This window comes from Barbatula barbatula (assembly GCF_947034865.1).
Source record: "Barbatula barbatula genome assembly, chromosome: 25".
Taxonomy (NCBI): domain Eukaryota; kingdom Metazoa; phylum Chordata; class Actinopteri; order Cypriniformes; family Nemacheilidae; genus Barbatula; species Barbatula barbatula.
Window position 1 is genome coordinate 16534695 of NC_136788.1, and position 24655 is coordinate 16559349.

General features: G+C 42.6%; 4 protein-coding genes across 4 annotated transcripts in view; 2 read left to right on the forward strand and 2 right to left on the reverse strand.

The window, feature by feature from the left end:
- Positions 1 to 13091, forward strand: part of itga11b (integrin, alpha 11b) — a gene marked incomplete at its 5' end in the record, with an annotated part of 26342 nt that extends 13251 nt beyond the window's left edge. Inside the window, 18 exons of the mRNA XM_079450949.1 lie at positions 460 to 603; positions 940 to 1143; positions 1442 to 1572; positions 1848 to 2014; positions 2093 to 2232; positions 2393 to 2503; positions 2586 to 2671; positions 6222 to 6426; positions 6525 to 6623; positions 7142 to 7218; positions 7570 to 7653; positions 7744 to 7834; positions 7961 to 8074; positions 8739 to 8819; positions 9094 to 9207; positions 9347 to 9442; positions 11434 to 11547; positions 11740 to 13091. Of these exons, the coding sequence (XP_079307075.1) occupies positions 460 to 603; positions 940 to 1143; positions 1442 to 1572; positions 1848 to 2014; positions 2093 to 2232; positions 2393 to 2503; positions 2586 to 2671; positions 6222 to 6426; positions 6525 to 6623; positions 7142 to 7218; positions 7570 to 7653; positions 7744 to 7834; positions 7961 to 8074; positions 8739 to 8819; positions 9094 to 9207; positions 9347 to 9442; positions 11434 to 11547; positions 11740 to 11814 (2133 nt within the window). The 3' untranslated portion in view covers positions 11815 to 13091. The remainder of the gene's footprint in view (positions 1 to 459; positions 604 to 939; positions 1144 to 1441; positions 1573 to 1847; positions 2015 to 2092; positions 2233 to 2392; positions 2504 to 2585; positions 2672 to 6221; positions 6427 to 6524; positions 6624 to 7141; positions 7219 to 7569; positions 7654 to 7743; positions 7835 to 7960; positions 8075 to 8738; positions 8820 to 9093; positions 9208 to 9346; positions 9443 to 11433; positions 11548 to 11739) is intronic.
- Positions 13091 to 16990, reverse strand: fem1b (fem-1 homolog b). The gene is made up of 2 exons (XM_079449890.1): positions 16098 to 16990; positions 13091 to 15911 (listed from the first exon to the last, which is right to left on the reverse strand). The coding sequence occupies exons 1-2, from the start codon at positions 16370 to 16372 to the stop codon at positions 14276 to 14278; spliced, it is 1911 nt and encodes a 636-aa protein (XP_079306016.1). The 5' UTR covers positions 16373 to 16990; the 3' UTR covers positions 13091 to 14275.
- Positions 16991 to 19993: 3003 nt separating this feature from the next.
- Positions 19994 to 22263, forward strand: calml4b (calmodulin-like 4b). The gene is made up of 5 exons (XM_079450706.1): positions 19994 to 20033; positions 20106 to 20136; positions 20732 to 20872; positions 21321 to 21509; positions 21581 to 22263. Exons 1-5 carry the CDS (start codon positions 20031 to 20033, stop codon positions 21760 to 21762), a joined length of 546 nt encoding a protein of 181 aa, XP_079306832.1. The 5' UTR covers positions 19994 to 20030; the 3' UTR covers positions 21763 to 22263.
- Positions 22264 to 22370: 107 nt separating this feature from the next.
- rxfp3.3b (relaxin family peptide receptor 3.3b) lies at positions 22371 to 24397 on the reverse strand. The gene has a single exon (XM_079450774.1). It carries the CDS (start codon positions 24269 to 24271, stop codon positions 23060 to 23062), a length of 1212 nt encoding a protein of 403 aa, XP_079306900.1. The 5' UTR covers positions 24272 to 24397; the 3' UTR covers positions 22371 to 23059.
- Positions 24398 to 24655: the final 258 nt, after the last annotated feature.

The window sequence follows — 24655 nt, forward strand, 5'->3', positions numbered from 1 at the left end:
GTCTCGTTCTCTTGGCCTGAACCATCAGGTTTCCCTGTGGCTCTATTCTTCATCCCTCTCTCTCGCTGAGACGGTGGCGTTTGATGGGTAGATTAATGCAGAACATGTGTGCGGACGAGAGACGCCGCATGAAGGTCTAGACTCAGATGGCAGGCGTCTCTGGAGCCCATGTGCATCTCATCTGTGTGTGTATGTGTTTGTGTGTGCGTGGCCCGCATGACTGCACGCAACAAACACTCAAACGCTCCGGTCGAAGAGACACGACCATCAACCTGTTATGCACCAGACTGCGTTTGTGTGTGTGTATACGAAACGTTTATGCTGTATATAACTTTATTTCATAAAGTTTTTCTTCTGTTCTTGAATGTTCCGTTCCATTGTTGAAAGTCTGAGGAAAGTTTAAGGAGTGAAATGTGAGTTCAGAAAATGTCTAGATTATTTATTTTTTGTGTTCGGTAGATCGGGTCGTATTATGGCAGCGAACTGGCACCTGTCGACCTGGACGGCGACGGAGTGACGGATCTCCTCCTGGTCAGCGCTCCCATGTACTTCCACCGAGGCTGGGAGGCGGGACGCGTCTACATCTACACCATCAACACAGAGGTGAGATCAGACAGCTCAAGTCATCCAAAAGAAACGAGACGATTGTTGAAACACATGATATAAGATGAGTGTAGATTGTAAAGGAAAAATAATCTTGCGATGAGAAATGTTGATAATGAGAAGTCCATAAATATTGACTTTTGATCGCAAACTTGACAAACATCTCTTCTCAAACTAACGGAGAGATTTGTGACAATTCTGACTTTTTCTCAGGAGAAATATCTGAGACTTCAGCAAATGATTCCCTTCGCTCTCCATTTAATCGCACTGATGCCTTAAAGAAATAAATGCGACGTAAAAGATCTCATCTCTGATTCGTCTCTCGCGTTCCAACAGGGATTTTTTATAGCAGATGGAGCTCTTGGACCATCAGAACAGACTCTTGACTCTCGGTTCGGCGCGGCCGTGTCTGCTCTTCCGGATCTGAATGGAGATGGCTTCAGAGAGCTGGTGGTGGGAGCGCCGCTGGAGGAAAACCACAAGGGGGCGATCTATGTTTTCTACGGCAGGCAAAACGGCATCCACCCCAAACACAAACAGGTTTGACTCAAGCCAGCTGAAGCACATTATGCAATTCATTCAATTCTTATAGTCTAAAAGAAGATATTTTGAAGAACGTTCATGGTCAAACCCCATTGGCTTCCATTGTATGATCACAAAACCATTTTCTCGAAATACCTCCTTTAGTGTTCCTCTGCAGAACACTAAGTCACATACACATTTTAAACCACATAAGGGGGAATAAAGCATGACTGAATTTCAGATTTTTGGGTGATGTCACTGCTACCGTTGCCTATTGATTTATTCAATGTTAAAGTCTTGTTTCTCTCTCTCACAGAGGATATCGGGCAGTGATATCTCCTCGGGTCTGCGGTACTTTGGCCGGAGCGTTCACGGGACTATGGACTTGAACAAAGATGGACTCGTAGATCTATCCGTGGGCTCCTTGGGGGCCGCGGTTCTGCTTTGGTGGGTTTCAAAGTTTCACAAATCTTGTGATCAACGTTACAAATGCCAATGACTTAGAACCAAATACATTTCGACTTGAAAATGTAATGTATTGATTTAAATGATTTATCAAGTCAAATAAAGGTTAGATTATAGATTTATTTGCGCTGCAAAACATCGTTGATTGTTTGCATTCATTAATGTTTATAAAGTGTGAATGAAACTAAGAGAACGAATGGAGAGTTTGCCCAATTCTGAAGTCAGACTATGTCTTGTTGGCGTGTGTTTCTGAGCAGGTCTCGTAGCGTTGTGCGTGTGGGGATCCGCGTGAACTTTGAACCCTCGAAGGTGAATGTGTTTAATAAAGACTGCGTCAGAGCCGGACGTGAGGTGTCGTGTATGTTGGCCACAGTTTGTTTCAAAGTCACAGCGCAGACGCCAATATCTGATCCAAAAACAGTGGGTATGTGACGCTGTCCTAACATCAAGTCTGATGTTTGTTTGAAAGGTCTCTTTACCATCAATCTCTCTCTCACTTCAGCGCTGAGGTACAGCTGTAGGTTTGAGCAGAACAGATATTTCACCCGAGCGGTGTTTGACAACACAGACCTCCAGCAGCCCACAGACATCACCATTCATCCTGATTCAGAATACTGCCAGCGAGTCTTCTTTCACGTACATGTGAGTTTATAACATGTTTAATAGGTGGCAATTGCTTTAACAGTCATCACAGTGACATTTTAACAGTGATACATACTGTATGTTTTGATGGCCGCTGTAGATTTACAACCATCATTTACTATTTTTAATTGTTGAAATGTGAGTGTTTGTGTCCAAACAGGAAGTGACAGACTACACACAGCCGTTGATTTTCACTGTGAATGTTGGACTGCAGAACGAGGAGGAGGGTCCTGTACTGGATGATGGCTGGCCCACCAGTCTGATGTCAGAGGTCAGACAGACAGACCGCTAATCTTCAGCTTTAACCTGGATTCAGTCTCATTCAGATTCACTCTCTCTCTCTCTCTGTCTAGCTTCCATTCTGGAATGGTTGTGATGATGATGATCAGTGTTTTCCAAACCTTGTCCTACAGAGCAGCTCTGACTTATTAGATCGCCGGTTTGTTCACACTCACATAGACACACATTCACACACACTCACACACTCAAAGACACACACACACACTAAAACACTCACTCAAAGACACACACGCATGCTCACACACTCAAAGACACAAACACACACACACACACACTCTCACCCAAAGACACAAACACACACACTCTCACCCAAAGACACACACACATAAACACTCACTCGAAGACACACACGCATGCTCACACACTCAAAGACACACACACACTCTCACCCAAAGACACACACACAAACACTCACTCGAAGACACACACACAAACACTCACTCGAAGACACACACGCATGCTCACACACCCAAAGACACAAACACACACACTCTCACCCAAAGACACACACACATAAACACTCACTCGAAGACACACACGCATGCTCACACACTCAAAGACACAAACACACACACTCTCACCCAAAGACACACACACAAAAACACTCACTCGAAGACACACACGCATGCTCACACACTCAAAGACACAAACACACACACTCTCACCCAAAGACACAAACACACACACTCTCACCCAAAGACACACACACATAAACACTCACTCGAAGACACACACGCATGCTCACACACTCAAAGACACAAACACACACACTCTCACCCAAAGACACAAACACACACAATCTCACCCAAAGACACACACACATAAACACTCACTCGAAGACACACACGCATGCTCACACACTCAAAGACACAAACACACACACTCTCACCCAAAGACACACACACAAAAACACTCACTCGAAGACACACACGCATGCTCACACACTCAAAGACACAAACACACACACTCTCACCCAAAGACACAAACACACACACTCTCACCCAAAGACACACACACATAAACACTCACTCGAAGACACACACGCATGCTCACACACTCAAAGACACAAACACACACACTCTCACCCAAAGACACAAACACACACAATCTCACCCAAAGACACACACACATAAACACTCACTCGAAGACACACACGCATGCTCACACACTCAAAGACACAAACACACACACTCTCACCCAAAGACACAAACACACACACTCTCACCCAAAGACACACACACATAAACACTCACTCGAAGACACACACGCATGCTCACACACTCAAAGACACAAACACACACACTCTCACCCAAAGACACACACACAAACACTCACTCGAAGACACACACACAAACACTCACTCGAAGACACACACGCATGCTCACACACTCAAAGACACAAACACACACACTCTCACCCAAAGACACAAACACACACACTCTCACCCAAAGACACACACACATAAACACTCACTCGAAGACACACACACATGCTCACACACTCAAAGACACAAACACACACACTCTCACCCAAAGACACACACACAAAAACACTCACTCGAAGACACACACGCATGCTCACACACTCAAAGACACAAACACACACACTCTCACCCAAAGACACAAACACACACACTCTCACCCAAAGACACAAACACACACACTCTCACCCAAAGACACAAACACACACACACACTCACTAGAAGACACACACGCATGCTCACACACTCAAAGACACAAACACACACACACTCTCACCCAAAGACACAAACACACACACACACTCACTAGAAGACACACACGCATGCTCACACACTCAAAGACACAAACACACACACTCTCACCCAAAGACACAAACACACACACTCTCACCCAAAGACACACACACAAAAACACTCACTCGAAGACACACACGCATGCTCACACACTCAAAGACACAAACACACACACTCTCACCCAAAGACACACACACAAAAACACTCACTCGAAGACACACACGCATGCTCACACACTCAAAGACACAAACACACACACTCTCACCCAAAGACACAAACACACACACTCTCACCCAAAGACACACACACAAAAACACTCACTCGAAGACACACACGCATGCTCACACACTCAAAGACACAAACACACACACTCTCACCCAAAGACACACACACAAAAACACTCACTCGAAGACACACACGCATGCTCACACACTCAAAGACACAAACACACACACTCTCACCCAAAGACACAAACACACACACTCTCACCCAAAGACACACACACATAAACACTCACTCGAAGACACACACGCATGCTCACACACTCAAAGACACAAACACACACACTCTCACCCAAAGACACAAACACACACACTCTCACCCAAAGACACACACACATAAACACTCACTCGAAGACACACACGCATGCTCACACACTCAAAGACACAAACACACACACTCTCACCCAAAGACACAAACACACACACTCTCACCCAAAGACACACACACATAAACACTCACTCGAAGACACACACGCATGCTCACACACTCAAAGACACAAACACACACACTCTCACCCAAAGACACACACACAAACACTCACTCGAAGACACACACACAAACACTCACTCGAAGACACACACGCATGCTCACACACTCAAAGACACAAACACACACACTCTCACCCAAAGACACAAACACACACACTCTCACCCAAAGACACACACACATAAACACTCACTCGAAGACACACACGCATGCTCACACACTCAAAGACACAAACACACACACTCTCACCCAAAGACACAAACACACACACTCTCAACCAAAGACACACACACATAAACACTCACTCGAAGACACACACGCATGCTCACACACTCAAAGACACAAACACACACACACACACACTCTCACCCAAAGACACAAACACACACACTCTCACCCAAAGACACAAACACACACACTCTCAACCAAAGACACACACACATAAACACTCACTCGAAGACACACACGCATGCTCACACACTCAAAGACACAAACACACACACTCTCACCCAAAGACACAAACACACACACTCTCACCCAAAGACACAAACACACACACTCTCAACCAAAGACACACACACATAAACACTCACTCGAAGACACACACGCATGCTCACACACTCAAAGACACAAACACACACACACACACACTCTCACCCAAAGACACAAACACACACACTCTCACCCAAAGACAAACACACATAAACACTCACTCGAAGACACACACGCATGCTCACACACTCAAAGACACAAACACACACACTCTCACCCAAAGACACAAACACACACACTCTCACCCAAAGACACAAACACACACACTCACCCAAAGACACACACGCATGCTCACACACTCAAAGACACACACACACTCTCACCCAAAGACACACACACAAACACTCACTCGAAGACACACACACAAACACTCACTCGAAGACAAACACGCATGCTCACACACCCAAAGACACAAACACACACACTCTCACCCAAAGACACACACACACACACACATGCTCACACACACACACACACACACATAAACCATCACTCGAAAGACACACACATGCACACACACACACTTTACATTCACTCAAAGACACACACACACACGCACATTCACAGACTCTCTCTTTCTCTTTGTGTGTCTCAGACAGTTCTGTGGGCGTCAGGAGACGTTGGGGTGGCCCGTGTGTGCCCGTCAGAGGGTGAGGATGAGCAGTGAGCGGGTGATAGAAGCCCACAGGAGGAAAGTTCTGATGGAGGCTCATTTGGAGAACAGAGGAGAGAACGCATACAACACCATCCTGCACGTGACACACTCTTCAAACCTTCTCTTCTCCAGTCTGGTGGTGAAGGTCTGTCTTTAATGTTCTCTCTCACAGTCGTAAGACATGAGAAAGATGTGCCACAGTCTGTGTGTGTGAGTCAAACCGAGGGTGTGTTTGTCTTTCAGGGACCTTCAGACGTTGCGATAAAGTGTCCAAACTTTGATGATCCAAATATTCACCGGACCTGCAACATCAGCGCTCCCTTCATGAAGTCAAACGCTCAGGTGAGACCCAAACCCTTCCAATCCATCGTGCATTCAATATTAGCGATGAATCTGAGTGAACAACAGCTTACACAAATATATTTCCATGAAAATCAGCTCATCTGGAAAAAATGTCACATATTCAAAGTTACGAGGTCAGAGCTGTGTTTGTGACGTATACCAAACCCAGTGGAAAATCATCGATGGGGTGAAATCCCATAATTCTTTTCATACGTAGATCTTTGTTGATGGCAGTCTGAGCTCATTCTGCACATACCGATCGTCTCGTTCCCGAACCCTGAGAGTTTGCAGGTCTCTTCTGTGATTCACCTTATTTAGTTTCTCCAGCGCTGGCGGCGTCCCACAATCCTTCATTCCCCTGCTGGTTCTGTGGGACCTTCACTTTAAATCCATTACTCCAGCCAATGACTGAAGAGCAGCTTTATTTACACAAATGTCCTGCTTCATTTGCTTCTGTCTCGTCGCTTGTTGTTTTTCTCATTGACATTGATAGTTTGTTTTTATTTGGTTCATTGCAGGTCTATTTTCGCCTTGAGTTTGAGTTTAGCAGGACTGTCTTCTTAAACTATGTCCAGATTACCCTGAGGGTCTCCAGGTGAGATCCTAACCTTTGAACTCGTCAGTAATCCAAGCAATTCCTAGATACTTAAATGTTTTATTGAAGTAAATACACAGTATATACTAAAGAATACTGTAATATACATGAGCAAAGTGTTGTGTTTACCATAATATACAGTACGCTACAGTTAACTAAAGTAAACATTGAAGTATTTCACTATTGTATATATTAAAGTGTAGTATTTGCTATAATATACTACAGTATACTTCAACTCCTTTCAGTTTATCATAGTAAACTCTAGAGTACATATAGAGTCTTTTTTCTTGTGGGGAAACCTGTAAAAGATTTGTGCTCATGATTCTGAGTGATGTATTTGTGTTATTGTAGTGAAGGGGAAGAGATTTCTCCAGAGGACAACATCAATGACATCTATCACACCCTCAAATACGAAGCAGATATTCTCTTCACACGGTACCACAAGTGTTCGTACTCTGACAGTCCGTTCAAGATTAATGTTGTAGTTATCACATTACAAGAACAAAAATGTTTCTTTCCCTTTAGAGATTCCAGTCCGTCCCGTTTCGAGATCAAACCTGACCTCGTTCAGAGTTTCCCCATCGGTACAGGACCAGGATTCAATCTCTCCTATCAGGTGAAGCGTCCTTCTCGGTCCTCAAGAGCTTTTAAAATATTCTGCGGATTGTGCGTGGTTTAATATTTCATGCTGAGTAAAATAAACATTTCCTTTGGATGAACTTTTGAGTTGTTATTTTTGCAGATCCAGAATCTGGGTCTGTTTCCCGTTTCAGATCTTCTCTTCACGTTGAGCGTCTTCACTGTGATCAGACATGCTGGTTCTCTCCTGCACATATCAGACCTGGAGATTGATCAGGTGGATTATTAGTTAATTATTATGTTTTATTCCATAGTTTCAGTTTTAAGGTGAGTATTGTGATGCATCAGTTTTGTGTCAATTCAATCTGAGATACCTCTGGTATTGAACTACGTGAGTTCAATTAATGTAAGTCGGAATCCGAATCCAATAGTAATAAGTCTTGAATTACAGCCATTCAAACTTTGTAAATACAACACAAAAATTGTTTTTTCCTCATGTTTGGACTGTCACCTTTGGTATGTAATGCAACAAATATAACTTAAGTCAACAGATTCTTCTAATGTATCTACCAATCTCTGTGAAAAATTAAAATTAGGATGCTGTTATTTCAACTGTAGTTGGTTGGTTTTAAGCCATAATAACAACAAAAACACGATGACTTCATTAATAACATGATTTTAGAAATTGAGTTATCTCACTTTGGAACCAAACTCCTCAAATATTCATCCAAGACATTTAATATCTCATCTTTCTCCATTCAAAGAATTCTGGGAAGAGAAGTCTGGTTGAGTTGACATGAATGACCCTTCAGTAAAAGTGTTTTATTGTGTCTGTGTGAGTTCTGTTCTCGATGAATAAATCTTAATATGATTTAATATCAAGAATGACTTGCGGTACACAGTGTGTCAGCCTTTTTCTGATGTCAGTGTGCTCCTCATAGACGTCTGGCTCTCGCTGTAACGTTCCACCTGTCATCACCCCCGGTTCATCACTTCACGAGGACCTCTCCATCAACCCGCACGTGGTAAACTTTCACTTTTATACTTCATCCAAACTGCTCACATACTTCATCCATCTGCACGTGAAAGCAACTAACAGAAGATATCAGTCAATCTGAAAGTCAGCCAGACCTGCTGCTTTAGTGCTTTGAGATGCACAAGCATTTGTGTTGGAAATGAAATCATGAAATTGTCTGATTTCAAGCCACACAGCTCAAGCTTTTTGCTCCCTGTCTGGCGTGTTGTGTTTCCAGATGTGACATGATCAGATGTGGTTGAATGTTGTGTTGTTTGTAGAACTCGTCGTCCGTCAGCGACGCATTATTTGCTCAGTGCAGAATCAACCTGCTTCCTCAGAGAGATGTGAGCGTCACTGCAGCGGGATTCCTCGACATCCACACGCTCTACGCCGTGAGTTCATATTGATTATATCTTCTATAATATCGTCTTTTGATGGCAAACAGAGACATGAATGTTTCCAGAAACACTTAAATGCTGGCGTGACCTCTATTGTAGATGTTTCATTTCCAGAGTTCTTTTGGTTCTTTAGGTGAATTTTAAAAAGCTGGAGCTGGTGATGACGGCCGCAGTGGAGCTGAGCTCCTCCAGTCCGATGTTTCTTCACGAGGAACGGCCGGCGAGACATGTGAGTATCTGTTGAAGCGTTTGAGCTCTATCGACCTGGTGAATCTTGTACACTGTGTTTGGTTGTAATAAAATAGTAAGTGATGGGAGAAACACATTTGATCTGTTTTTCTGTGAAGTCAATACGTCATTGAGGAATGTCTGGGCAGGTGGAAAATGACCAGAAGCACTTTTGGGAACCAAAGGTGCAGACATGCTGCCCCCTTCTGACGGATAAAACACACGCAGGACGTCCAGCGTGAAGCATCAACATTGTGCTAAAATGTCACCAAGACAAAACAAAAATCGGTATTTATTACATAAATAAAACAAGTCTATTTAAATTTATTGAGGACATTACAGTTGTACTTTAATGTAAACAAAAATATTTCAATACGTCATTAATTTCTATAACATTAACAAGATTTGGTTTTCAAAAATGTGCAAAATTTATATTTTATATTATTTATTAATTCATACAGCCTGGGAATATTGAAGAGTTCATTGCAAATTTTCATTTTAAATCCAGTCCAGTTTGTTGAATTTCAACAAAATCAAACCTCAGAAGTGACGAAGTCATCCAACAGCAATGTGAAAGACTGACAGAATGACAAGACACATGAAAACTGAGATCAAAAGCAAGGTTATCAAATATACACAAATTTTGAACTTTTCCTAAAGATATGTACAACTAGTACTTAAAGGTAAATCTGAACTTTGCAATATCTGAGGTCTGAAAAAATACAGAGCGTCTTTTCTGTTATTTTGACAGAATAGAAAAAAATCCCTTTAAAGTAAGAACGTTAGAACGGAGCCATTTTAACTAACTAAACCTAAAATACTGACTGAGTTTAATAAATACTTTATTGTCATTGAACAAAGTAACAGGTACTTGGACAACAAACTGTTATTCATATTCTGTAAATTATTTACAAATGACCATCTCTAACATATCTGGTCGCACGCCAGTCTGAACTTTCATAAACCAATATAAGTCATCAATAAATAAAATAAATAAAAAAAAGAAGATGGTAAAACCAAAAAGTCCAAAATATCCAGATAATTTACAGAGGTCTTGAAAATACTTAGAAAGTAAAGATATAAAAAAGGAAATAGAGGGAAATCTTTGAAGTACTTCCCCTAAATCCCCATTTTGCTCTACTTTGGGAGAGTTCATCTATGTCGCCGCACTTTGAGGCTGGCAAACCTGTCAATGACCCTTTGGGGTTCAATTATTTCAAGCAACTCCTTCTCAATAGACATCACAGCTATAGGTGCTGGAGTCTGCTTTGGCCTGTGGTCCTCCTGAGTCATGTATGGAGCCGACGCAAGGCACTAAAAGACTTTCAGTGAAGGGAACACGAATCTGAACTGTACCAGCATCACTCTTGCACTTCAGAAAGAATCACTTCCTCTGACACTCTGGTCCAAACGCCAGGGCGATCACGTTTCCATGACGACTGACCAGAAAAGACGCAGGTGACGTCATGTTTACGTGACTCCAGACTGTTAAAATGAGTATCAAATGAACGATAAACTTTAACAACAGAGACACAGGTCCGCAGTTTAGTTGATTTTGGTTTCGCAATCGGAACAACTCTATGTAAAAGGAAAGAAGCGTGAGACAGCTTTGGAGCAACTTAGTTGCTTCACAACACCACATAACGGGTTCTCACTCCGCGTGTGTCTCGCGCTGAGCGGTGCAGGTACAGAGGAGAAGTAGAAGAAGAGGATGACATCATTTGCTAAGTGGGGATGTTTCATTTTCACCCTTAACACACACATTTTAAACAAAAAACTACGGAGTATGTTTTGGACATAATTTAACCTTGTAAAAGACGAATTTTTTCTTTTTAGAATAACAACATTTCTTACTCCAAGTTTTAGGGGTGCTGAGCTTCTCCCATGGTTCACAGAATAAAAAAAGAAATGTTAATTATACCTAAACGCGTACCTATAAAAAGTAAAGTCAGAAAAATGTTACATTGAATGTATGGTTTTGTGGTTCTCTAGATAATCCTAGAGATCAGAAAAGAGGAAGATAACAGAATTCCCATCTGGGTGATCGTCGGAAGCACTCTGGGTGGACTACAGCTTCTCGCCCTGCTGGTCCTTGCTCTCTGGAAGGTCGGAAACTGTTTTCAATGTATAGTTCCAGGGATGATACTGTACAACGTTGTGTTTTCTTGAGAGCAACAAAAGTAGTAATTCTTCATTCTCGTGTCATGTTATGTGTTCTATTTTGCGCTTCTCAAACAATATCTAAATAGCAAACATGTTTAAGCATTTGACTAAAAACACACTTTCACTCGTCTACAGCTTGGATTCTTTAACAGGCAGAAGAGAAAGAAGGACGAACAGTCGACCGATGGGAAGAGGGCTGAAGATCGGTAGTGCCATGGCAACCGCATCACAACCTCCTCTATAGCCATCACTCAGGGACTCCCTACGCACTGCCACGCCCCCATGCACTCTGACACAGAACCAATCAGATCGATTCGTGCTGCTCCGATATTGCACAGAGCTATGATGTGGCTTTCATGAGGCTCGAACTGTGGCCTTTCTGAGAAAAGAACAGAAAGTTCAACAACAAAAGGACTGACAAACTAATAAATCCACAAGTGCGAGAATTTAATGTCTCGTCTGTTTAGTGACGATTGAAATGTTTGCGTGTTTGTAACGAACCTCAGATTGTGACTTTAATCGTCACTTTCTTTGTGTTCAAGATGCATTTGCGCCGTGTAAACAGTTTCAACTTGAAATCTGTACATATGAAAAAAGCTTTGTGAAAATTCAGCAATATAATGTAACACAATAGAAAGATATTTAACCGTAAGGTTATTATGCACCAAGAACTTGCGCACGCGTGACATGTGAACATATTTCCACTTTTTAAGATCTGTTTAAGATAAATGTGTGAAATATGCTTTTACATCCAGGCAGTTCATGAGCAAGAAACTGAAAAAATGAAAATTCTGTCATTTATTTACCGCCGTGTGAGTTTCTTCCTTCAGCAGAACACAAATGGAGATATTTTGAAGAACATTGGTTACCAAACGACATTAGACTCCGTTGACTTCAATTGTATGAACACAGGACCACCGAGACATTTCTCAAAATATCTTCTTTTGTGTTTCATAGAAGAAGAGTCGTATGCAGGTTGAATAAACGATGACAGAATGTTTGTTATTGTGTGAACTGTCCCTTTAAGGAAAAATGAAATAACATGGACATGACCTGCTCTCTGACATTGTTCGCAACTCACATTCAGTTTATGCATAAACAAGGGGAAATTTTGGATAAGCAGTCCTGCCGTGACACACATTTTATAAATACAAAATTCGATCCATTTTAAAGGACACATTTCTCGATTATTTGAGGTTTAAGGTGAAGTTTGTCCCACTACAGGATATCTGATCCCAAACACTCAACTCTCCACAAACCTCCTCAGACAAAAACCTTACGGTTCACAGAAGTCATTTCACTGCAAATGAGGAAATAAAGTGACAATGTTTTTTTGTATATAAAGATTATAGACGAACGAAATGTTCATTGTGCACATTATTGTGTAAGAGCAGAATATTGTATGATTGTACTTGTGAACCCTTATATACTTGTATATAAATATTTATATAAACTGCATTAGAGATCAGAGTCTGAATTAAAGCTGTATGTAAAAAAGTGTTTTATTGTTATACTGTCGAACCACTGAATAACTAGGAATTTGAAATTTAAAGGAGAAATATTTGAATAGGAATTAAGAGAGGCTTGATGCTTATTCCATATTTAAAAAAAGAAACCAAAGGCAGATTGTTCGCTTTACAAGATACCGGATACTCTAGAAAAGAATTGAATCTTTTGGTCAATACAAAACTTAATTTCTTCCATTTTGTTCTTTTATAGTTTTGACATCTTTATAATTCTTCTGAAATGCTGAAAACTGTTATACTGAAGTGTGTTTAAAATCAGTAGTTTATATCAAACATCCGACACAACGAAAGCTTGCAAACTTCGAGAAGTTTTAAGACTGGAGAAATAAATGGTCAAAATAAAGAAGCATCCAGAATCTCACAGACGTCTCTGATTTTTGTTTTTAATTTTAGTCGATTTGGTTCAAAAATAAAAACACTGACACAGAACAATCTCCAGTAAACATAGTAAAAACACAACGGGTTAAAACCTGGACATTCAGTTTCCACCACATGTAAACGTGCATTCAACCGAACACAGACTGCTAAAGCAGGAAGGCATGCTGTCTCACGCACGGACGCGCACACACACACACACACACGTGCACACACACAGCACCAGTCAGAATATTCCAGAATAAGGCCCCGTGACTCCATAGAGTTCCAGCATGATGTGCTCATGAATGCAAGTGGCTTTACAGTGGCAAACTAAAAAAAAACTATAATAATTATATGAACAATAAACATCTGGTTACAGGCACATTTTAGTATTCAAATAAGAGAAGAGTTTCAGGAGATCAGCTTTTGACTTCTCATAAAATAGAAATAAGACTTTGTTTTAAATAAACCTTTTATAAAATAATAAGTTTAAAAAAAGAAAAAAACAGCTTGTCAGAAAAAGAGCCGCTCTGTGTTGCATCTATATTCATCATTCGCTCATTAAAATGATTTCCAAAACCCAAAGAGTTCAAATGAGGAAAGAAAAGAGTCACGTGTCCATTGACATCTTCTCTGATCAATAAAAAAAACTGTGTCGCTCCAAAGTCCCCTTTGGAATAAAAACAAATGCAGCGGTTGTGTTTGACATGACATGAATGTGCATATATTAAAAGATGGTGCCGAGTCCGTAAACTATTAAAAAGGTCATTGAGAAGTCCTCAGCACCCTCAGTGAAACTCCACAAACTCCTCCAGGCTTTTGGGGATCTGATCTCGATACAGGATCTGATGTTGCCGAACGGCCCGAGCCGCCAGACACTTCAAACTCATCTTTATCTGAGTCTTCAGCAGGATTTCCGAAACGCCCGTGGTGCTCTTATCCAGAGGCGTCTTTTTCTGTTTATTGGTCATGTCCGTGTGAGCGCCGGCCTCCACCAGACTGATGATGATGGCGTGCAGCGTGAGGAAGTCGCTGATTGGCCGGTTGTACTGCACGATGAGATGCAGCGGGCTGTTTCCTTCGTGGTCCACGGCGTTGACCTGAGCACCGCAGTCTAGGAGCAGCTTGGTCACCAGCGCGTTGGGGAAGCTGCACACGTCGTTGGTGTGAAAGTCATCCACCGGCGTGCTGGAGCTGGCCGCCAGGTGCAGGAGCGAGAAGCCCTCTCTGGAGCGTGGGTTCAGACGAATCAGGTCGTAGATCTGTTTGTTGATGCGCGCCCGTTCCTCCTCGCTGCATTGAGTTTTGGTGGAGATGCACACTAGGTAGAGGAAGGTGAAGATGTTGGATTCGTAGTTTTCAGTGGCTGCCACCGACTCTGCCTCCGCGGCGGTCTCTACCCGGGTGACGCTGCGACGGATCTCCAGGACGCTGGCATGCAGGACCTGCTCCACGTCCGCCGCTTGGACCGGCTCCTTCAGGTGCACCATCTGCGAGAAGACCTGCGCGAATCTCAGGAGGTCCTTGTGCGTGTTGCGGTTCCCCTGCTGACGCAGACGCAGCGCGTGAAGCCACAGTCTGATGCACTGCTCGAACTCCATGTTGTCTGCGTAGACGGCACCTCTGTATATTATAGGATGTGAGACGTCTATATTATCCACGCCCAGGATCCTTTCCCGGATCATCAGACCCTCCATGTGTAACGCATCTCGGTCGTGCCTGATGGCCTCCAGCTCCTGCAGGGTCAGGCACTCCGCCCGTCCTCCGTACGCCTCCACGGCCGGCGGCAGCTCCTTGGCGTTGACTTTCTCGGGGTCTTGATAGCGCTCCAGCATGGCCAAGTACAGGTAGTGGTAGGTCTTAAGAATGTCATAGTTTTCCCGGTCGTTGGCGAAGGACGCCCCGAGCAGTTCCAAAGCCTCGATGCGGCTGCCCGTGTCGCAGTCTGCGTGGGAGAGTAGCAGCTCCACCACGTCCGCCTTGCAGCTCTCCGCCGCCACTTTCAGGGGCGTCATGCCGTGACCATTTACCACCATTGCAGCCTGGCACTTCACCAGCTCCTTCACGATGTCCAGATGCCCAGCCTCCGCGGCGAAGTGCAGTGCGGTGGCCCCGCAGTGGGCTTTTGCGTTGGGGTCCGCGCCCCGTTCGAGCAGGAAGCAAACAACATCGGCGTGGCCCTTATAGGCGGCGATCATCAGACACGTGTTGTCGTACTTGTTGGCGATGCCGATGCTGGCGTCGTGCTCGACGAGATACCGCACAATGTCCAGCCGGCCATCAAAGCACGCTGCCCTGAGGGGGGTGGAGTTAGTGAGTGTGGTGTGATTCACGTTGGCACTGTGGGAGACGAGCAGACGCACCACCTCGAAATGGCCCGCGCCGGCTGCGCACCACAGAGCTGTGGCGCCGTCGATAATATACCTACAAGAGAGAAAGATGATGCTGTTCACACAAATACAGAAAATAAAGATGTCAACATATTATAAAAAATATACTAAATTAAAAATAAACATTTAAAAAAAACTGTTTAGCTACAGGAATGACTTGCAACAAAAAGTAAATGTTATGTTTATACCCAACTACACCCGTCACACCCCCACAACTCACCCGTCAAACCTGACAGTGCCCGTCTGCTCCGTGTCCACCTTGTAATGGTCCAAAAGAAGCCGGACCACCTTGTCGTGTCCATTGCGAGCAGCTATAATGAGAGGTGTGGATCTCTGTCCGGCCACTTGGGTCACATACTCCAGCAGGTAGCGGGTCTGGACCGTGGAGTGGTTCAACAGAAGAGCGGCCAGCGTCAGGACTCTCCCCTCACTGGCTGCTTTGTGCACATATCGGGCCAAGGACTCCAACCGGGCCAGAGTCGATACCTCCGCCATCTGTGCAAGATTCGCCCACTGATCTCAGAGCAGCTCAACCCGCCTCCCATTAAAAAAACACCTGAGCTCAATAGCTTCGATGTGAATACAGAGACTTTACCATTATGACGAATGTGTAAGAAAACACAGTATTGTTGATTAGATCGGATCTTGTAACGTAAACACGACACTTGTTGTAGGATCTTCACCTGTTTTATGCCAATCTGACCTGCTGCTGCTATTACACTCAATGTTGATTATAACTAACTGATTCATATACAATGTTTTTTATAATGAGATTAAGCACGTTATTAAATGTGCAATGTCTAGGAAATATTGAGTCGAATGTGTTAAAATGTAACTAAAACTAAACGCAAATTCTCAAGAAATCAGTTTCGCTTCAGTGACAATGGGGATTACTCGCCCAGCTTCTGCCCTTCGCTGCTCTTTTCTCTCTCGTCCTTTCGAGATGTTGTAGATCTCAGTTCGGTTAAACGCGTTTAATTCAGATGTGGAGAATTAATTAAAAAACAACACTCCATTTGCGCTCTTCTTTTCACCTCTGCCAGAGCGACGCGCGGAAGTGACGGCGCCACAAACAGGAAATGCATCGCGAGGAATTCCGGCGGTGTATTTTACAAAATAAAGGCGCATTTCACCTCCATTTAAAGGCACTTTATTTGCATTATTTCAAATCAAAAATAAACATCCCGCATTTTAAATGACCTGCAACAAAAATGTTTAACGTCTACAAAACACTTTTAAAATAAACAGACGGTGTGCCACAGTTTAATTATTAATGTTTAATTAAAAATAAATAATATTTAAACTTCATCAAATCAGCGGTATTGTAACTTTCTTTGAGTAATCATAATAAAAAAATATGAAAATACTGTAGTAATATCGGCCTATAGCGTAATAAAATTCAGTTCCTATGAAAGTAGGTATCAAATATTAATAAGCTCTTGAATCAAATACAAAAGTTCTCTAATGGCTCTCAATCCTCCTGAAGCAGCAGATATCTGTTGGGGATTTGAGGAATGAGATAAAAGTCTGTTTTCACAGCAGTCCATAACACTGTCAATCTTTTTGAGCCTTTTTTACCCTAAAATGAGGTCAGTTTCTAACTCTATAATTAAAACTCTTACGTATCGTTTTATTTTATGGTGGTGCGCGCTTCACTTGAACCATCATCTTTATTTTACCTCAACAAACACACAATCTGATAATAAAATACAACACTGACATCTGCAGCAAAAGACGACAAGGACAAGAAAATATAACCAGAGAGCCAGATGGAGATAAATCTGTAGAACAGACGGATGCTGGCATCCTTCATCGGTTAGAATAATGAATCTAAGACCTCAAAATAAAGATATTTTCCTTCAAAGCGTTTATGTTTTTTATGTTCACAGACATACGTCGAAGGAGATGGACTGTCGGAGGAAAGCACACTTTCACATGGACCTGTGGTGCTGTTTTACCATCCAGAACTGGCTGCTGGACTTGTTATGATGAGAAATGACTTCACCTTAAAGCCGTTCAATAATAAATACAGAAAAATGTTTGTTGAGAAGTACAGATATGATGTTTTATCTGTTCTCTAGATCAAGTGTCCGGTCAAGTGGTTTCCTTTGAACAAACCCAGCACTGGTCCACCATTTCAACACCATTTCTGTTGCTCAAGGTAAGTCGTGAGGTTTATCATGGGTTTACCTGTGAACATCGCCGTGCATCTCCTGCTACCTAAAACTTGATGTAGTAAAATTCTCAGTACAGAGACCTGTAGCATTCTGCATCGTGATGTGCGCTGCTGGTTTTGGTTGGACACTTTGTCATTGTCTCATTTATCACCGTGAGACCTCTTGCGTATACAGTTCAGACATTTTATTAAAAGGCCAAGAGAATTCACCAGGGATGGAAATTTATGAGCGAAGCAGCCAAAAGATGCATTGCTCAACCTATTGAAAATAAACAACAGCGGAGCATGTACATCAGCGGCAGGCATTTCCACCCCATCCGTCTTCTGAACTGATGTTTTCTCAATGCATGATGGATGGCATGAACGAGCCCCGGCGCTGGCTGATACAAGAAATCTGGAGATGATCAGACTGATCTCAGGTCAGGGTGACTCTTTCTTCAGTGGAACACACAATAAGATATTTTGAGAAATGTTTTGTGTTCATATGATGAAAGTGTTCATTGAGTTAAATTCAGTGATGTTCTTTTTCAGCTCATCGAGAGAAGCGCGTTTGTGATCAATTCAGCATCATTATCCTTCCTTCAGGTTACTCTTCACCTCACGATTGTGTTAAACAGGTTCCTCTCTTTCTCATCTTGTTCCGTTATTTCACCGGCTGTTTCACACAAGCAGATGTCCACCTCCGCTTGGCTTCCCCTGACTCCCAGTGGCCTTTACTTCTGGCCAGTGTTTTATTCTTTGGCCATCAGGACGATGCTGTCAAATTCCATCCTTAGATTTGAGACGTGTTCTCCATTTATTATTCACTGCAGCAAAACTCAACTCTGCACTTCTGTCCCAGCAGAATTATTCATACGCTCCACACTTAAAGACAGGACATAGGGATAGGATGTCATAATGCTGCTCATTGACAGAACTAAGTGTCAAAAAACCTCACATATGTCAGCTCATATCAAAACGTTGCATATTTATGTGAATGTTTGAATGAACAACTGTGTTTTTATTGCTCTTCTCGTGAATCTGGTGACATATCTTCATTCCCTTTATTTTCACATCTTTTGCCACGACGGCCACAGTGATGCACCAGAACCGTAAAGGTTTTCTGCCGGATGGAAGTGGGCTGTTCTTGCTTTTTAGTTTTTCGGTGTCTCTCTTGTTAGTCATTATGTGGGTCGCCTGTTTGTGGAACGACAAAGTGTTACGGAAGAAATATCCAGGTGTCATGTATATACCTGAGCCGTGGGCCCTGCACACGCTCACCTAAGAGATAAACGTGTGGCATTCACAAACTAAATCTACAGACTCACTGGATGTGTATTGTGCTTTTACAATGAGTCACATGATTGCAATATTGAACTCTAAATATCTTGTTCATTTGGAAGTAGTCAAACATTTACATGCATAGATAGACAAGCAACAGTCATTTTGCATTTGAGACTATTGTTTGTTAAATATGTATTACAATATATTGCAATAATTGTTGTATTTTGGTGTGTTAAATATTCTTACATTGCTAGGTAACTCACAAACAAAAATAAACATTTTGATTAAAAAATATTGTTGAAAAAAGTCAGAGCACCACCTGCAGGAATAATATATAAAGCGCTGATGCCAAAGACTACAGACATTGACAAGACTCCCTATTGGTGGGGGGGGGCATTGCTATACATTGATTAATTCGTTTGTTTGTTTATGTTTATATTTATTCTTTAATTTCTCTAAGAATGATGGGAAATGAAAAGGACAAAGTGGAGCACCCTGTAAAAAAGAGTTTGTAGCAAAATTGTAGTTTACGACAGAGTTTATGCTACAGTTGATGCTAGGTTTAAATACTGGTCGAAAATATGTAGTTTTTGTGACTTTAGTGAGCAATTCTAAAGATTTAGCCTGTTCAAATCCATGACTAAAATGACGTTGCTAGTGCGGAGACTTTCCTTAAAGAGTCTTTGGTGAGACACTGGCATCAGTGGCTTGGACATGGTGAGTATTGGAGTGTTAAACTAAATCAAAGTTGTTTGTGTTGATCTGTTGACTGTTTTTGTGTGTTTGCAGGCGAAGTTTCTCAGTCATGATCAAATTAACGGTAAGTACATTCTCATTTTTATTCAATAAGATTTTAAAGAGGCCAATATGACTATAATTTCTCTTATCCCGTTGTACATGCAAAATTGAGATGACCAGTAATACATGAATTTATGATCTGTTAAACACTGTTGATAAAAGTTATTTAAGTTGCTAAATTTGTTTTATAGATTTGATTCTTTCACTGGAGACGAGACGATGTGTCAAACTGCCACAGTATAAACACAGTCTGGTCTTTGTTTGTAAACTGTGAAAGACGACTTTAAGAAAAATGTCATTTTGCAATAATGAAATGAAAACACATATGTCAGTTTATGTTTATTTGTCCACCTGTTGTTGTTCATAATGATGTAAACCTGATTCCTTTATAAACAGGTTGTCTCAGATTATGTCAGGTTTAATCCTTCACATGGGATTAAAGAGAGAGTCTGGCAAGGTCTTTTAAAATACTCTCTTTAAAAAAGCTTCAAAAAGACTCTCTTGTCTTGCAGGTTTTCATTTAAAATGTCCTGCTTGTTTCTTGAATGTCCCTTTTTGTGTCTCTGTAATCTGAGAGTTAAATCCCATGTTTGACATGTCTGTTTTGCCTTATTTAGATTTTAAAGAATGTTTCTCGCTGTATGACAAGAAGCGGCGGGGTCAGATTTACGCCTGTGACCTCCTAACAGTCATGAGATGCTTGGGCTGCTGTCCGACCCTGTCAGAACTGGACAAACACTTGTTAACTCATAACATCGGTACAATATCTAACAAAACAGCATGCTGGTCACTAACTGGTTCACAAATACTTTGACGCCAAGTGTTTTTAACGTCAGAAAGATGACGTACGTCACCATGAAGTCATCGGGTGGATTGTTCTTTCAGCATATAGCAGGTTAAATCAACGGGGTAAACTGCTTGACTCTGGAAATAAGCTGCATATGAGAATAACAATCCCGAACCCTTATGCCCAGAATGTCCAGATAAGGAGAACATACGCAGAGCGATGTTTTATAGAGCCACTGTTAAAGAAAAGCAGACCTCTGGTGGCACACAACAGTTTCACTGAAAGGAAACATTTCCTCTCACACCTAGTATGAAGTCAAAACATACATTAAATATAAACCCTCTGTAAAACATGATTAAACACTGGCGTTTTCCATTCTCTACCTGACACTGTTTGGCAAACTTTGACTGTTTTTCCAGATAAGAGCGGCGAGCTGGAATTCTCCACGTTTCTCAGCATGATGCTCCAGCAGATCCGTCAGGAGAACCCGCGCGCCGAGATCCTGGTGGCAATGAGGACGATGGACCCAAAGAATCGGGGTTTCATCCCGGTGTCAGAGCTCAGGACCAAGCTGACGGGATTCGGAGAACGACTTGCAGATCAAGAAGGTAAATGAGCCCAAACTACTTCAACATACTGTATGTCTGTTTGATTTTTATTCATCAGTTGTGTGTCACAGTGGATGAACTTCTGAACGAAGCTGGTGTGACGTCTGACGGACGCATCGACTATGAGGAGTTTGTAAAGACTGTTCCGGCTGCTCCAGAACTTCCCTCGAGTGCACCTGTCGTAATTCAGGGGAAAAATTGCATTTCGCAAACATTCCAGCCTGCAAACACCCCTAAAACGGCCAAAAAATGACACATATGCGACATTGACCGTATTTTACTGATAAGCACCTGCCGACATGCTTTAAGCATTAACTGACCGTGGGATTGTTTAAAAAATAGCCAGATGTGTTTTTTATTTAGTTTGTCTTAACAGAGACTTAATTCTTGCTTATTTGTGCAGTTTAAGTGGTCGGATTATTGTTTTGTATTACAAATTTTCATTTGTGCTCTTTACATGATACGATGTTTGGATAGTTCATGGTTTCAGATGCATTATCCTTAGAAATAAATAAAAGAAATAAATTGCACAAATCCCATTGCACTACAGCCCTACTACCCGTGTGTTAAAACACGTTTGAACGATTTATGATGACAAATAACAAGAAGTGCAAGATAAATCAGTCCATGCTGTTTTGTGGCGCAAACCATCTTCAGGTCATAAAGATAATAAATTCTCTCCTGTGCTCATGTTATTGTTTGCACGGATTTATGTGCCTGTTCAGACCGTAAAGTGAATATTCTGTGGACCTTCAGTGGAGTGCAGATGATTCGCCGTCTAATGTTAATTGGATGTAATAACTGTAAAGGTTAGAGCCGTTTGTAATTGTGTTTATGAGGAAACCAAACATGGCTGTGATAAGAGTGAACTTTTATTATGCTCTTCAAACGAAAAACACAGTAACACGCTGTTTACATTCATTTCCTCTCAGACCACCAGCTTTAAAATGACACACCTTTATTACACAGCAAATAAGCAGTACATTTTAATCATTGCAAATTTCCATGCAATAGATTTGAGCAACAAAGAAAGAGAGGCTGAGCTGTTTATTGTATCAATTCAAAGTGATGCATATATATATATATATATCAGTTATTCGGGCAGATTTTAATCATTCAAATATGTTACATTAAAATAGTATTTTGACATGGTTGTACAGACTAGAATTTCAAATATAACAATTATTCGTTTTTTTAATTCGTTTTGCAAAACATGACACTTTTACTCCACACATGAGTAACACGTTAAAAAGATTAAATCTGCAATGCAGCTCCGGCTGTAAATACTCTGTACATCCAAGTCTGATTCAACGCGCACGCAGTTTAGAAACAGCTCGTGTGGACATAAGCGCAAACTGTCGCAATAACACGGTGGCGATAAAAGTCAAACGCATATCTTGGCACAGAATGTGACTTGCTTGCACTGAATCGTGAATATTCATACTATTTATAGAACTGCGCGACATCTTTCTAGAAGAAAGAGTTCCCTTTCTCTTCCAGTACTGTAACTCAAGTGACCGGCGCTTTTACGCGCGCCTTGCGCATCGCATCTACCTCATAACGGCGCAGTCTGTGGACGGTAACGCGTTCACCACCGACAGTCTAAACTGCTCCGTTTCCATCACATTCAGAGGTATCGCGACCCCGCTGTCATCGTTCTCCTTGACGGTACCGGAGAACGGACGGATCTGACAGCCGTTGACGATGGCTGGAGACGAAATCCGCCAGAGGAAATCCTTGAGCTTCTTTCTGAACTCCCTGCGCATCAGACAATACAACACCGGGTTCAGGCAACTATTCACATTCGCCAAACAAATGGTCACAGGGAACACGTACGTATGTATCGTGTAGTACATTCTATCCCATTGGACCACGTTAAACTTCACCAGAACCCCCCAGAAGGTGATGACGTGGTTTGGCATCCAGCATACGAAGAATGATAAAACCACAACGGTGACTGATTTGGTGACTCTGGACTGGCGTTTGGGGAAGTTGTTGTTCATGCTCCTCTGCCGAATGAGGCGCAACAGGAGCAAGTAGCACAAGGTGATGATGAGCATGGGGAACACAAAGGCAACCAGCGTTTTCTGGAGGTGATAAAGCGCGTGCCACTGCTGGCCATCTGGAAACCTCAGCAGACACAGTTTGACGCCGTCGATCTTGTGCTCCGCGGCAAAAATAGCCGTGGGGGTCGTGGCGACGGTGGCCAGGACCCACAGCAGCGCGGCCACCAGCTTCACCGAGCACGTTTTGTTGCGGGTTCGGTCCTTGAGCGCAGACGCGACAGACCAGTAGCGCGTCACGCTCATGGCGGTCAGAAAGAACACGCTGGCGTACATGTTCATCACGGTCACGGTGAGCACGATCTTGCACATCGCGTTTCCAAACGGCCAGCTGAAGTCCAGCGCGTTCTCCACAGCCCAAAACGGAAGGGCCAGGACGAACTGGAAGTCAGTAACGGCCAGGTTTAGGACGAAAAAGTTGATGGTCGACTTCTTCCTGCCCTGCCTCACTTTCATCAGAAAAAACACCAGCAGGTTCCCCACCAAACCCACCGCGCACACCACCGCGTACACTATGGAGATCATGATGCGCAGCTCCAGGGTGCCGTCCGCGGCCAAGTCGATGTCATCCGAGTTGCTGGAGCGGGTCAGCTCGGACCCGTTGAGGAAGCCGCTCTGGTTCTGGTACTCCGCCATCCTCTCCAGCCACAGCTCGGTCTCGGGTGCTCGGACCAGCACCGGCCTGTGGAGCGCTTGCATCACCGCTCGCGCTTAAATACGTCCGGAGAAGAAACTGAAATGAGATGAGATGAAGGATCCAAGGATGGAGCCACGTCTCTTGCAGTCTGAATCCCGCTTCATGGTATAGTGGTTTCTCTGTGTGTTTGTGGCACTGATGCGCGATGATAGGTTGGCTTTATGAAACATGTGCCATCTGACTTTTCCGCCCTGAAAAGGAGGAGACACGAAGAGTCACTCCTCCTGATGCTGATTTGGGCTCATTGAATCTGTGTATTTGCTGCCAAGGAAACGTCAATTCTGAAAGAGAGACAGCACCAACCCAATTACAGAAATTGGCGGTTATTTATTATATTATATGAAATTCTTATATAAATGACTAAATAAACAAGTACAAAATATAGA

Bases quoted from the DNA above. Each gene is read 5' to 3' on its own strand.
- fem1b (XM_079449890.1), bottom strand. From the start codon at position 16,372: ATGGCGGAGGTATCGACTCTGGCCCGGTTGGAGTCCTTGGCCCGATAT. The intron at 15,912-16,097 runs GTGAGTTGTGGG...TCTCTCTTGTAG, and splicing joins GGCACTGTCAGGTTTGACGG to GTATATTATCGACGGCGCCA.
- rxfp3.3b (XM_079450774.1), bottom strand. From the start codon at position 24,271: ATGCAAGCGCTCCACAGGCCGGTGCTGGTCCGAGCACCCGAGACCGAG.
- calml4b (XM_079450706.1), top strand. The intron at 20,873-21,320 runs GTACAATATCTA...CTGTTTTTCCAG, and splicing joins CTTGTTAACTCATAACATCG to ATAAGAGCGGCGAGCTGGAA. The intron at 21,510-21,580 runs GTAAATGAGCCC...TGTGTGTCACAG, and splicing joins ACGACTTGCAGATCAAGAAG to TGGATGAACTTCTGAACGAA.